Source organism: Crocodylus porosus, unplaced genomic scaffold (genome assembly GCF_001723895.1).
Source record: "Crocodylus porosus isolate Cpor-Errol unplaced genomic scaffold, CroPor_comp1, whole genome shotgun sequence".
NCBI classification, from domain to species: Eukaryota; Metazoa; Chordata; order Crocodylia; family Crocodylidae; genus Crocodylus; species Crocodylus porosus.
In genome coordinates, this window is record NW_017728918.1 from 67,749,047 (window position 1) to 67,764,122 (window position 15,076).

The 15,076-nt window shown below is 43.9% G+C and overlaps 1 protein-coding gene across 4 annotated transcripts in view; it reads right to left on the bottom strand.

The window, feature by feature from the left end:
- SNX14 (sorting nexin 14) overlaps positions 1-15,076 on the bottom strand; it is a 90,565-nt gene that overhangs the window by 27,593 nt on the left and 47,896 nt on the right. For all 4 annotated transcript variants that reach the window (XM_019537700.1, XM_019537699.1, XM_019537698.1 and 1 more), the window contains 7 exons: positions 10,342-10,543; positions 8,115-8,198; positions 7,877-7,977; positions 7,410-7,521; positions 5,016-5,056; positions 4,760-4,879; positions 364-487 (listed from right to left, as the gene is read on the bottom strand). In XM_019537700.1, coding sequence (XP_019393245.1) covers positions 364-487; positions 4,760-4,879; positions 5,016-5,056; positions 7,410-7,521; positions 7,877-7,977; positions 8,115-8,198; positions 10,342-10,543 — 784 coding nt within the window. The remainder of the gene's footprint in view (positions 1-363; positions 488-4,759; positions 4,880-5,015; positions 5,057-7,409; positions 7,522-7,876; positions 7,978-8,114; positions 8,199-10,341; positions 10,544-15,076) is intronic.

Here is a 15,076-nt window from a genome sequence, read left to right on the forward strand (position 1 = left end):
AGCTGACTTCCTGCCCTTTGGGCAGGGGGCTGGACTCAATCTCCCGAGGTCCCTTCTAGCCCTAATGTCTATGAAATCTATGACATTCTCCAAAGAAGCTTATTCTCTAAGGACAGAAATCTATGTGGGAGTGAAAAGGATACAAACATACACAGAAATAAGATGACGACATTCATGGTACTATGACACCCCATAAAAGAAACTCTAAACATGGGATTATGTCCCTAACTGATCCATTGTTCTAAACTTAATTGAAATGTGATTGTTAAAACAAGGATTTTTTGGTAGTACATATCAAAGACCCTGATGTTTTGGGTCCCCTGTTAAACTGCACGCTAAATACAAAAAGAAATTGCTTCTTACCAACATACATTAAGTAGTCATAGACTCCCTCTACTGTCACCATCTCCATAAAGTAGTTCTGGTTTTGTTTTCTCTCTGTATTCTCAGAGCGGTTTGCATTGTTCTTGAACAGATCATTGAAAAGCTACAAAACAGATGTAAACTGTGAAAACAGGCATTCAGGACAATAAGAGTAAAAAGAAAGGGAGTTCTACATTTAGAACTGGTCAAAGATCTCAGCTTCTCTCTACATAGCTTATTTTCCAATTCCTTTACCTTCATCACTTGCTTCTGTGCTCTGTCCAGTTCATCTACGTTCTTTTTAAACTGTGGTGCCCAAACTGGACACAGTACTCCAGGAATGATGCACAGAAATTTCAGTTCACTCCTTATATGCCTCTGTTGGCTGTACTCTCTGGGCAAACTATATCTCCCATGATAGATCATGGCTAGAAACTTGTCTGATGCGTCTTTCTCTCTCACCAAAGGGAGAAAGTGATTTGTCATGAGACTGCAAGCATACTGAGCATTTAGAACATGCCAGGTTTACCTAAGCCTGATCTATAAAACTTTCAGATACCCATGTGGTTTTCAGAGACCACATAAGCTTGTTGTATGGACTGGAACAAACTTTCCCAATCCAGGATACTGTAGACCAGTGAAGACCCACACATAAAAATAAGCTAAACGCTCTGGATTTAGTAAAAAAAGGTTGTCATTTCAATTAAATTCCTTTGCATATCACCTATAAATTATCAGTTTGTAAACCTAGTTAGATTTCTGCTTTGTATCTGGTCCCTCAGAATTAATAAACCTTTAATGCTTACACATAAATTTCTTAAAGACTTCAAACTGTAAGAGTCAGCCAGTCTCTATTCTTCAAGTGTTCAAAAATGTGGAAAAGTTTACAGCAGTAGGCAGTTCTCTTGTTAGATTTGCAATGTTTCATACAGCAAACAAACTGTATTCTAGCTTCTCAGGTTCTCAGTAATCAAGAGCTGATGTCACTATAACTTATTCAGATAAGACGATAAAGCTTTAACTTAGAGATAGCATTTGGATGAATCAAATACAAATTCAATTTAAAACTGAGTGTTACTTGCTCATGGTGCTCTCAAGTCATTAGTGGCAGAAAGTAGAAGTACTAAATAAAAGAATTTGAAACAAACAAACAAACAAAAATCACTGCTATCCTTGGAGATCAACCTACACAGAACCTACACACAGAACTGTGCTTCTCTTCAACAAGTCTGTGTTCCCCACAGAGCACACAGGTACCAGAGACGAGGTCCCCACTGCACTCACATGTATTAACTTTTGTTCCAAATAATTCGCAATGGAGGCTATAGAAAGGTAGAGGAAAACCTGGCCTGAATGTCAGTTTCTCTGTGCCATAGACTGTCACTAAGTCTACTAAACCTGTCCAGAAAGAGCAATCCTCCTTTCTGAAGTCACATACAAATATAGTTTATTCCAAGTCATCCCACTTATACCATGAGCTGGTAACCTACATTAAGAATAGTTTAGACTTCAGGGTATCCAAACAGTAAACAGCTTGATCCAACTCTGCTGAAATCAGTTAGAGTCTTGCCATGAAGTTCAATGGAATTTGGATCCTACCCCAAACATAGAAGTAAGTTTATAAAGGAATCCCTCTTCCCACTGAGATAAGGATACAGTGGCTGAATGAAAAGATTGGCCGTTAGCTCTGGCAGCAATACAGAAACAGAAGTTCAGACCAATTAATTCTATAACTGGATGCCAGTAAAAAAGGTACAGAAAGTCTGCCAATCCAGTTGTCAGTGTGAAGTTCACATTAGTTACCTTAGAAATGAAGAACTAATGTACCATATTTTCTTGCATATAAATATACCCCCTATATTTTTGGAAAGCCTCAAGGAGGTGGAATCTTACCATGGAGTTCAAGTAAGTACCGGAGGTCTGGAACCTCCAGGGCTGAGGTCACAGCACAGCAGGGCCTAATCCAGCATGTTTTAAAGAACTCTTTAAAAGCAGAGGTTTTCAACCTTTTTTAATAAGCATATCCCCAGCAGCTGGGCACAGAGCAAGCGGGGGCAGGCAGCCAGACTGGTGGGGGGAAGGAGGCAGCATGTGGCTGAAGCCTGTGCAGCCTGCAGAGGGGCACCACTGCCTTTGCCCCACCCTGGCCCTGCTGCTAGGAGGCAGCAGCGCAGGGTTATGGGTGGCAGCATTTGATGTCTTAAGCAGGACTCTTCTGAACCAAAATGCAGCAGCGTAGGGTTGTGGGTGGCGGCCCCGGGGGGTACACCACCTGCCCACATGTACCCCCCAACACCTTCTCAGTACCCCTGAGGGTACATGTACCACTGGCTGACAACCCCTGCTTTAAAGTGAAAACATGGTGCTGGGGCCATGCAGCAAGGCCCAATCCAGTGCACAGGTTACTAGGTTGTGTGCTGAGTCTGACCCTGTGCACTGGCTTTGGGAACACACTCTGGCTCTGGAGCTAAGTGCTAGGTTGGACTTGATGTACTGAGTCTGTCCACGAACCAAACCAAGGCACAATCCTGATCCAGTAGGTGGCTGGGAAGAGGGTCCCCACAGGTCCAGAAATTGATAGGGAGGGAAGGAGAAGAGAGAGAATGGTGGCAGTGTTAAATTGCCATGACTCCTAGAGCCACAACAACTAATACTGCCATCACTCTGACCCTCTTCCCCCACAGATGTCTCGACCTGTAGGGAGTCTTTTTCCTCATATATAGTGTACACCCCAATTTTCCCCAGCTGTTTTTTGGGGAAAATATGCTAGAAAATATATTTATTTATCAAAGGACAGAATGTGTACTTAATTGTATATTTTTTTCTATCAATTCTTGATGTATAAAGCTGTAGCCTAGGGGCCAGATTCCAGTCCATCAGCTACGCACATAAGTGGACCTGAGTCTTCAACGGCTGTTCAGTCCTTAAAAAGAGTTAATACAAAAAGGTAGGTGACTTCTCTTTGCTGCTTTTATGCGACTTACGAGTCAAACATTAGATTACAGTGTGTTTCTAAAGCAGATGTATTAACACACTGTCAGGACTTGGATGGAGTGGAAGGGAATTGCACTTAAGCACCCAAATCTAATTAGGTGCCTAAGAGCTGGACTAGACTCTAGCCCCAGGTATTATCCTGAATGCAAATCCCAATAATTTACCTTCCTTAACGACAACCCTGTAGAGAAAAAAAAACAAATATTTATTTTAAAATACTCTTTCCCAATGAAATTCCTCACTAAAATTGTCACGTTTAATTTTGTAAGAGAAAGTCACCTAAAAATTAGAAATCATATTTTCTAAGGCAGGAACACCCAACCACAGCTCTTGAGTGGCTCTTTAAAGAAAAGATTAACATTTTTTTATACTGTATGTATTGGATAGGTCTTTTCCTGGAATCCTGGAAACACAACACACCCAATGCTCTTTTTTAACAGGAGCGAGTCTGCCACAATTCACCTCATCAGAATTCTTTGCTGGGCACCAATCACTCACGTAGCTCCTGAGCCAGCCGAAGATCGAATGTCACAGCTTTGGAGTAGGGATGTCAGACCTACAACCCATGGGCTGGATCCGGCCTGCAGAGGTGGGCCAATATGGATTCAGTCAGCGAGGCTTCTCACCATGGCTCCCAGAGCCACTGTGCCAGCACAGCCAGAACTCGGTGGGGTTAAAAGCTGCCTCTGTGTTTATACGCCAAATTTGTCTTTCAATCCCTGTTTGGCATGGAAATCAGTGCTAACATGGCAGGGGTACTAACCTCAGCCAAAAGCCCTGTGAGTCCAGATGCAACCTGTCAACTCAAATGTGTTTGACATCCCTGATCTAAAAGAATGTATGGGAAAAAAAGTGGTCAAATGCCTAAGTAACGTTTCACTTCCTCATTTCTATGCCCTACCTCACATCTATTCAATTAAAACAGACAAACAAGTAGCAGCACTTGTAGGTTTGCAACAGTTAATTTTTGACAAGGCAAGCCCCAAGCTCTTCACCACCAACTTGTCTTGGCTATTTGTCTGTAAAACCCACTGTTACATTTACCCTCAAAACAGCTGACTTCAGGCCTCTGCCATGCTCTCCAACTACTCTGTTGCCTTCACCTTCCCTCTTCATTGGAAAATGTGCGCATCAGGGCTCTATAGTATGTAAACTTCCTTCTATTTTATACCTGATTGATATAATATTAAGTCTCCAGTCCGAACAGGGACAAGTAAAATGGTCAACAAGTTGAAAAGAACATGAACACAAGAAAAATCCTCTGTAGCAAGCACCCTTTCCACACAAAAGAGCAGACATTAACATATACAGCCAAACTGTCACTTCATGGCTTTTCCCTTTTACTTTAGCCCTACATTGAGGATATGGAAAATGATGTACCTCCTCTGTACTCTTACTGTACCTTTTTGTTGTTTTCAGAAGTGGGACTGAGAATTGTAAGTTCTGGTCTACTTGGTTTGGGCTTGGGAGATTCACAGGAGTTAATGAAGTTCATGATGAACGGCTCCAAATGCTGACCTTTCTGAAATTAAAACACACAAAGCAACAATGACAATCAGTTTAAATTTGATAAATGTTGCTCCAAAACAAATTCAGTACACAATTAAAGACAGAATTTGAAGTTAAAATGTAGGCTACCTAGAATGCTATCAACTCACCTCTTTCATCAGCTTCCCTGGAACGGATTTTATCATTTTTCCTAAAATGAAAAACAAACCTTTATTACATGCTGTCATGAATACCAGAGCCGATACCAATTAGCCTTCTCCTCCCTTTTTGTCATACCTAGTTATGCTACAAGTTCTTTGAAACCATGACCTTTTATTATCTGTATGTATGATTTCTTACAATCATTTGTTGAGACATAAGTTTTAAGCAGCAGAAGCACCAATGCAAGAAAGCCTGTATTCTTCTACAGTTCATCTCCTGCCACATTTTGACAGTCTAAAAAAAATAGCTTGTGCCACTGAAGTTTATTGCTTCATTTAAAGTAAAACTCTTCTAAAAAGCAGACATCAGATAATAACCAATTCCTAAAGACAAGCAAGTTGCAGAAATAACTTGCAACTCACTTCAAAAAAGGAACTGGATATATTAGTACTCATAAATTACAAAAACACAACAAATATCTTAATGAATATGAAAACCAAGTTCTATAGGCTTTCCTCTGCAGTTTTGTAAAGAAGCATGAGGATGTGAACAGCCAAACCTCTGGATGTTTGGCACTAATGTGCAAGAAAAGATGACAGAGGAATCATGGGGATGAGGACATGTAATATATCAAAAAGAACCAAATGGTTCACTGAATTAAGTCAATAATTGTTATACTTGCATGACTGGGACAAAAAGTTCTTTCAGTTACAGTCACTAACTTGTTGCAACATCTTCCAATACAGGTTTCTCTCAATTTATGCGGGTTCTTTATATGTGAATTTGCTCTTATGTGATAAGCATATTTAGATCCATAATTTGTTATATGCGAGGTAAATTCGCTCTTATGCAATCAGCCTAGATGCCCTGCACCCAAGCAGATAAGTGCTGTGGGGGTGGGGAAAGGGCCATGGCCCCCCACTCGCCCCAGTCCTGGCTGCAGAGGCCTGGGAGCAGCTGGTGCCAGCTGCCTGCAGTTGCTAGGCTGCACCATGCCCCATCTGTGCCCCTGTGCCTGGGATCACCCCAGCTCCTAGACTCAGCCATGCCATGGTGCAGGCAGATGGTGTTGGCTGCTCCTGGGGCCACTCCAGCACAGGTTCGGATGAGTGCGGACAAGTGGAGCCCCAGGCAGTGTGGGGGGCAGCACTCACCCCAGTCCTGGCTGTAGCAGCCCTAGGAGCAGCTGACACCGAATGCCTGCACCAGGACACGGCAGAGCCCAGGAGCAGAGGTGAGTGGGGACAGGCGGAGCATGGTGCAGCCCAGCGGCTGCAGGCAGCTGGCACTGGCCACTCCTGGGGCTGCTGCAGCCAGGGCTGGGCAAGTGCTGCTCTGTTCCCTCTGCTTTGCTGCTCTGTGCAGCCCTGGGAGCAGCACCCCTCCCCTGTATCTGTCACAAAGGAAAGCTCTAGAATTACTCCCCCACCTCTAATAAAAGGTCAACCAGCAGAAATACATAGTGTTGAAAAATTCAACAGAGTATCCCTGGGAATAAGGGATTCCTGGTATTGGCTGGGCCACTGCCCTAGTGGTAACAGAACCTCATTAATCTGAACAACTGAAAGTGCAACAGAACAGTTTAAGGATGCTTTAAAAAGTGAGTATGTGGAGCTTTTTAACACTACAAAATAAAATAGACAAGAAAATTATTGTTGTATAATGACTTTACATTGCAAGGTTATGTAAGTTTTGTGTACAGGTACTTCTCACATCTCTTGAAATTAATTCTTGTCTACTAGAAGACTCTCTACTAACTGAAGTTATGTTAGAGAAAGTGACACCCCACCCTGGGACTGGATCAAACGTGTCTATCCAAAAAACCATGATGACAGGACATGTAAGCTTGTTTGAATGGTATTAAGTTGTACCAACAGAGGAAAATCTACAAAGATTGAATGATGCGGTCACAACTGCATCATTCAACTGTAGAAAAGTAGCCAAAAGCTACAGAATGATACCACTGACACACCATCCTGAATTCAATACAATATTCTTGTTATGCAAGAAACAGCACAACATTAGAAAGAGATCAGACTCTGGCAACTTCTAAATTAAACTGATTTTATCAACTAACATCTAAAAGTAAATTAAAGACATTCCTCTTATCAACTCTATCCCTCTCCCACCCACCAAACCATGATCTTCAACATCAAATCCGCTCCACTTCAATATTCAGCCTGTCCACACAATACTCCTTCCTCTCCAGCAGTTACTTAGAGATGTAAATGTCAAATACGTTGTCTTCCAGAATCTAGCTGTGCAGCAGAAAGATCACATTCCCTCCACACCCCAAAATTACAAAAATTCAGACAATCAGCACTGACCTCAGTTTAACTGTCTGCATTACGGTGTACCTAACAGTACTACTTATCAAGATATACGGCAACCATGTTACATACCTAGATTTACATCCGGCAACATTTTATCGAGAAATTGAGTCTCTCCACCATTGGGAGACAGAAAATCTGCCAAAAGCTGGCTGTTACTCAGCTCTGGATGCTGAAGCAGTTTCTTTGAGGGACAAAACAAAAAAGTGAGAGAAGTGCATATATAAGAACATGCTTAAAATTGATTTCCCAATTATTTCCTATCAACAAGAGATGCCTAAAACTGTATCCTAAAAACTACTTGTCTACCCAATATTTTTAATTCGATGTTTGAAAATTAAACATTTAAAAATTGTACATTAAAAAGTTTTCATGTCATAGAAAATTCACAAATATTTTGTATGTGGTATTTGAATATAAACCACTTTTTAGTATACTGAAAGTTACTTGGAACAACTTGGAACAAATTGTATAAGTAAAGCTGTATTAGCCTCATGATTAGGCAATCCAGAAAAATGCAAGAGCAGTTTGTCTTATACCTGTAGATATTCCTGAAACTCCTCCCTCTTTGACTTTAGGAATTCATAGTTCTTTGGGCCAATGATTCTCTTTGAAGGAAGCTGAGCATCAGGAAATGTGCCTGATACGTAAAAAGAAAAAAGATTCAATTCTTCTTTAAAAAAGAAAAAACTGTTTTACTATCTTTAATTGCAGATCAATTTTAAAAACCAAATCACTAGAGCAGAATGGCAACTTCCCTGGGTATGTTGAACTTACCGTGAAATTCTGTTAGCTTAGACTCAAGCACATAAAATTCAAGGTATCTTCTATAGACAGACCAGTGTTCAGGCTCATGCCCAACTGAAGAGATTAAAACAAAAAAACATTGGAAGTAAAATCTGTTTCTGTACTTGGGAAAGGGATGAAAAAAGCAAAAGAGCTCAACACAGCGAGCAAGGGTACACCGATAGAGGTTTTTTGAGTCAATACAGACAACCAATTATTAATGAGGTATATTGGCCAATACCGATCAGATTACTGATATGCAGCCTGGCAGCTTGGAGAGCAGTGTCAGCTGGTAAGTCTGCTGTGGAGGAAGGGGCAGATCAAGGCCCAAGTGGTGAAGTGGGGCTGGGACTAGGGCTGGGGCAGGGGCCGTACAGCCAAGGCAGAGCTGCAAGTGGCTCATTCAGGGGTGCATGAAGGGGACAGTTCCCACTGCTACATGCACTGTGGGAGGGCACTGGGGGGGAGAGGAAGAGGTGGGGAGCATGTGCCCCCAGATCTATATGCAGGGCAAAGGCAGGCTGGGCTCTCTCTGGCAGGGGGCCTGGGCCAGAGTTGCACTTGGGGGAGGCAGCACCAGCATGGGGAGGGGGGCTATGAGGGAGGCTACAGCCACCCCATATTTCACCATAGGCCCCCTTCCCAGCACCACTGCTGCCCACCTCAAGCACAACCCTGGCCCAACCCCACCATCACAAAGAACCTGGTGCTGCCTCCGGCCTCAGCCCACAGTGGTAGCTTGCCCTTGACCTGCGTGCAGACCCAGGGGCACATGCACCCCACACCCTCCCAGGGGCATGCTCCACCCCCGCACACCCCAGACAAGCTGCTCACAGCTCCATCCCATGTCCTGCCCTGGCTGTGCAGTGCCTACCCCCTGCCCTAGCCCCACTCCCTCCCTCACCATGGGGGCCTTGATCTGCCCCCCAATACCCCTTCCCTCACAGACTTACCAGCTGGACTCCACTGCTCTCCACACTGACAGGCTGCGCTGCTGGCCACCTGCATGCTGCACTGCAGCTGCACACATGCAAGGGGCATTTATCAAAAACATTAAAAATTGGCCACATTAGCCAAAAAAGCCAACTGGCGATACCATCAGTTTTCCTTATATTGGTGCCAATCTGATATGGGACTGATGTATCAGCACCTAACAGCAAACATATATTAAAGAGGACAGAAAGAAAACTCTCGGTGTTGTTAAGTCCCCAGTATTGCCAGTAATATTGTAATACATCCGCATCCAGCTACATACCATATTTATTCAAATCCAAGTCCCCCCCCCTATAAAACATGGGGAAGTGCCCCTCTCCTTCCAGCATTCCAGCAGCAGGAGGCAGGCTGCTATAACCCAGGCTGCTGTGGCTCCAGCTCCAGCCTCAACCAAAGGTCAAGTTTGGGGCTGCAGCTGTTGCCAGTCCTCCCCAGTGTCTCAGCTATACCCCCCACCCGCATCTCTTTCTCGTCTCACAGCCTCAGCCTCTGCCCCTTCCACTCATCCCTGCCACCCTGCAGCATGCATTTTCTCTAGCTCCAGCCAGGCCAACCAGTAACAGCAGCAGTGCCAGGGCCAGAGTTGACATGCCACCACCACTGTTAAGGGGCTGGAGGAAATGCATGCTCCTTGCCCCAGACTGCAGCAGGGAATGAGCCTGCTGGAGCCAGAGTAAGAGTAAATGGCGAGGGAGGTGGAGGACAGGCAGGCAGGCAAGGGGCACAAACAGTAGTAGCAGACAGACAGCAGGGGACAATAATCAACCCGTTTGCCCCCATCCTTCCCTCCCCATCAGCCCTCCAATTTGAATCCTATTTTAAATTCAGAGTTATCTTGAATATAAGTAAATATGGTTCATGACTTAGTGTTAAGTCACAGAAGCACAGCATATGGTATAGGATATCAGAAGCACATGGTATTTGAACATACCATTATAGATAGAAATTTCTGTGATGAAAGCTGCAGCCTTGCTAATCCTCTCCTTCTGAAGATGCCTAAAAGGGTGCTGTACCAACAGGTGTTTGTAAAAGTACCATATTGTGGCACAAAGCTAATGTTTTCAACTGACATTAAGGAACACCCACATTCACAAGGACTTAATTTGCTAGACATTAGTTTGAAGACAATACATGCATCCACAGCACATCAAGGCAGCAAGCTGAATCTACCACACTAGTTTTGATACAGTCTTTAAAGTAATACTTTGTTTACAAGGATTCTTACCTGCCCTTCTATCATTTCTTTCTACATCGATACAAAATACAGGAATCCTCTCTTTTCTCTCTCTCCTTTCAACAGAGGGATCATCAAAGAAGTCCACATACGGAATGCTAATCTTCCAAGCAGCAAGGTTACGAGGTGTATTAGGGGTACTAATGGCCTCCACAGGAGAATCATCTTCCATAACCACAATTCCTTCTTCAATCTGCAGCAAAGGATTGAAACATCAAGACCTCTTGGTCATTATTTATTAGTTCAGTTAAACTTGGCAAAGCATTCAGAGGTCACTGTAAATACAACTTCAGTCTTCACATATGAAATACATCAGAATAAAAAAAACAACTATAAAAAAAATCATCGTTTTTTCAGGAAGGGAGAGTATTTGCCTGTTCTTAGACTTTCTGGAAAAAAAAAAATCTCTAGACTTGAAGGTTCATTTAACTTTCAAAAACATTAACAGAATTTGTCTGGTGTCATTTAACCAGATTACTGAGCTATGACTATGCTCCTGGCAAAGGGTGAAAGGTATGCTATATTCTAGGGCATCAAGTTTTGTAGACCTGTAACTCCTGGAAAAATTAAAAAGGCCATACCAATGGCTATACATCGTACCACTCTGGTGATTAGTCTCTTCAAACATTGTCAAACAGAATCATAGTCCTCTGCATGGCATAAACATTAGAGCATGAGCAAAAGAAATCAGATACAGCATTTCCACCCGTGAATGAGATGGACAACTTAAAACAAAAATCAACTTGTTTCTTATCCAGGTTTAGGATTCTAAAAAGTAATGAAGCAAAATTTGTGGGGAGATTAGAGCCAGCTGGGACCATCATTACCAACCATAACCAAAGGGTTCTGATAAGGGTCAGCTACAGCTACCTGAAACTTTTTGCTGCTGTTAGGCAGCAGTATCAACTGGATTGTTTTCCTGAATAAGGAGCCAAATCCAATCCCTGTTGATAGGCAGGTTTGGTCATGGGGTTTGTCCCTTGTTCTGTACTTGAAAAACCAAGAGGAATGGTGCGTGAGAAAGCCAGGAGGCAGCAAGATACATGAGCTTGCTTACAGTTCAGCCGAAACTAGTGCATGTACTTCTCATCATACCTTACAAATAGAATTAATCTTGATTTTAAATATAGTTGGAGCTTAAGAGTTAGCCATCTTAGAAGTCACATACAGATCACTGTGTCAATCTCCACTTTGTAAAATTAAAAAAAGGAACTTCAGTTTAAGAGCCCACTGACAGGTGAAGAATACACAATACAAGTGAACATAAAAAAAAAAATCAAGCATCTTCCCATTCAAATTATTTTCCTGTGACTTCAGAATTTCATGTTAATCAACTCATCCTGATCAATTTTTATCCCATGCTGCTTGGAAAGTTCTGCAGAGACTAGGAGAATTTAACCAACCAACAACCTGCAAAGGTATCCCAGCACTCTTGAAAGCATCTCAGGGTTGGGTTGCTATTCCAGTTCCTGCTTTTTTTTTTTTTCCTCTTTTAATTAAGAGCAGAGAAAAAAGGGGGATTAGGTGACCCATTTTGGCTTTCTGGACTAATACAATCAAAGGGTCATGGATATACTGCACCAAAAAAAAGCAATAAATGACTGTTGGGTATTTATGCAGATGCATTCAGCCTCTCACCCTTGCATTTCTCTTAAGGCTGCCCTAAACAGATCAAGGTGTGAGCCATCATCTTTCATCGCTAACAGCTATTACTTGAGGTACGTCGATATACTGGTCCATATCAGACCAGCACAAATAAGTGGAAAATTGACATTATTGGTAATCAGCTTTTTTTCAGCCAACATAGCCAATAATGTCATTGATAAATGTTGTGTGCATGTGCACAGCTGCAGCATGCACATTGCCAGGAGTGCAGCCCAGAAGCTTGGAGAGCAGCATCTGGCCAGTAAGTCTGTTGGGGGAAAGGGGCAGTGCAGGACAGAACCATGGGCAGCTGCCTGCCACTGTGCACACCCTCGGGGGAGGCTTGGGGGGCATGTGCCCCCTTGATTTGTGCATGAGGCTAGGGCAAGCTGCCCACTGTGGGCCTCTTCCTGGAGACAAGGGATGAGCTCGGGCAAGGCTGGGAGGGGGCACTACAGCAAATTTTGGAGTGGCTGTAGCCCATCCTGTAGCCCCGCTCCTGGCATTGCCACCACCCTCCCCGAGTCCAGACCCCACCCCCACCCGGAACAGGCTGGGGCAGCCCACCCCTACCCTGCACACAAGTATCTGAATTCCACCCTGCTGTGCTTTTACCTTCAAGAGTCCTCATTTCAACAGCTCTATTTATATTTCCAACCTATTAAAAAAGCAATTCTGGTTTTAAAAAGGGCAATTGTTAGAGGGAGAATAAACAGAAAAGCAAGTTATACACTTGTTTTCACCAGCAAAATTTTCCTTTAATATAAATGGTAACATCCTAGCACCATAACAATTTTAGAAAGAGATTTTAAGTGTCACCAAAGTGAGGAAAATATTTTCACAAATATATATATACACAACGAAATAGGCAGCTTTAATGCTTTTGACATTCTTTAGCACATCCTGGGGTTCCAGAACAGACTTATGTCTTCCTTTATCTCTACAGAACTGTGTATTCTAAACACTTATAGGGAATAATAATGTAATGTAAAAAATGTCAAACAGCCCTGACCTCTGACAGCACCCTGAGTCGTCTTTGAAATCTTTCTCCCCCCAGAAAGCTTACGTAGCGAGAAATATTGACTTTGTTTTGCTTTGACAACTGTATTTCCAAAAGTTAAGAAAAACAAACATTAAACCATTTCTCATACTTCGAGAATAATGCTCCCTCTTTCAGCTAGTTGAACAAGGACTTGTAAGGGCAGAACACTGGAAAGACAACCTTTTCTTACTGAAACAAAGTATGAGCCTCCTGGAGAAAAAAGACTGAAGAGTGACAATTCACAAACTTACTTCTAAGAGATAGCAGTACTTATTTAAAGAAAAAAATCTATGTACTGTTGATCTTTATTTTTTTTTTTTAGAAAGAGGAAAAATTATAGAACTTTCTTGGAAGTTTCTATGGAATTGCTAGAAAGAAAAAGATGAGATTAAAATGCATCTAATACCACCCAAGCTTGTTTTCCCGCTGTGGACGATGGGCCAATGGATGCCATGTCTGTTTGGGCTATGGTACTCAGATGGCGGTTCCTGTGCCACAAGCAGCTCTGACCTGACACCTGCAAGTTTACAGAATTCTTCTTCCATTGCATGCCCTAGATCTCTCTTTCCTGCAGTTACGAAGACCGCAATGCATGACTTCTCCCTATCAAATTTAAGACATGTATTTTCTCTCCTGAATGAGAGCCTCAGAGGAATGACGACCACAAGTGGATCCTGAGCCTGTCAAGACTGAATGTCACAGTCTTAACTGTCCAACTATATAGTAGAATACAGCTGAGTGAGTGCTTTAATACGTCTCAGGTCTCATGCCTTTTAAAAACACTGTATTTAAGTTTTAAAATCACAACAAATTTAGACACATTGTGACCAATGGGCAGCCTGTGACAATTCTCCTCACTTCCCTCTATTCCTGCAATTCCTCATGTACCCCTTCCTCTCAACACCAACACAATTGGCTCCACAAGTGCACCAGTTCCACTACCGCAGCTGGTTCCTGCCTAGCATGCACAAAAACCAGTAGTTATACAAAAGGCCTGGGAACAGGTAAAAAAGCTGTGGCAAACAAGAACTACTGACCCACATGCTTCAAACTGGTAGGCTCATTTAAGATTAAAGGGACCACAGCAAGTGAGAGTACAGAAGACTCAGCCTAACGCACTATTTCAAAGTACTTCTCTCCGAAGAGAAGCTCTGGAGAGACCAAGGTTCAAAGCTTTTCAGGACTGTTGCAACTTCAGGGACATTTTAAAGCATAGGCAGAGGGAGAAAAAAAATATTTGGGGGGGGGGAGGAGCTGAATGCATGCACTAAGTCTGGTAAGCAGGTAAGTCTGTAGGGAAAGGGATGTTGGGTGTGTGTGGGGCAGATTGAGGCCCCAGTGGCAAGGAAAAGGAGCAGGGCACAGGTAAGAGCAGAGGCTAGGCTGAGCGAGCCCCTGGCCAGACCAGGTGGTGAAACAAGCAGAGGCTCCAAGGGGCACATGCCCCCCGCCAGATCGGTGCACGGGGTTGAGGTGGCTGCCAGTGTGCACTGCACTTTGAGCCCTGCTGCCCCAAGATCATGCAATGGCACGTGTGTCCTTCTGCTGGGTGGGCAGGGGGCACAGGGCAGCTGCAGCATGGAGCAAAGCACAGTGTGCAGCAGCACCCACTCCCACCCCATACACAGATCAGGAGGGCGTGTCCCCCCCCCCCGCTTCCGCCCGGGCCGCTGCACCTGACTGGCCTCCACTTGTTCTACCACCAGGCCTGGCCAGGCACACTTACCCCAGCCCCTGCTCCTGCCTGTGCCTCACTCCCTCCCTCACCACTGGGGCCTCAATCTGCCTCCCCACCAGAGATGAGGGACAGAGTGGGGCTGGAACAGGCCCTGCACAGCCAGGGCAGGATGCAGAGTGGAGCCATGAGTGGCTTATCTGAGGGGCGCCCAGCAGAGAGGGGGTAGCACCTCCTGCTGCCTCTCACACCCCAGGAGAGCACGGGGGCCTTGTGCCCTGGAGCTGCACATGGAGTGTGGTGGGCTCCTACTGCAGGCCAGGTCTTGGGAGGGTGGCACTGGGTTCTTCCCAGCTGGGGGGGGG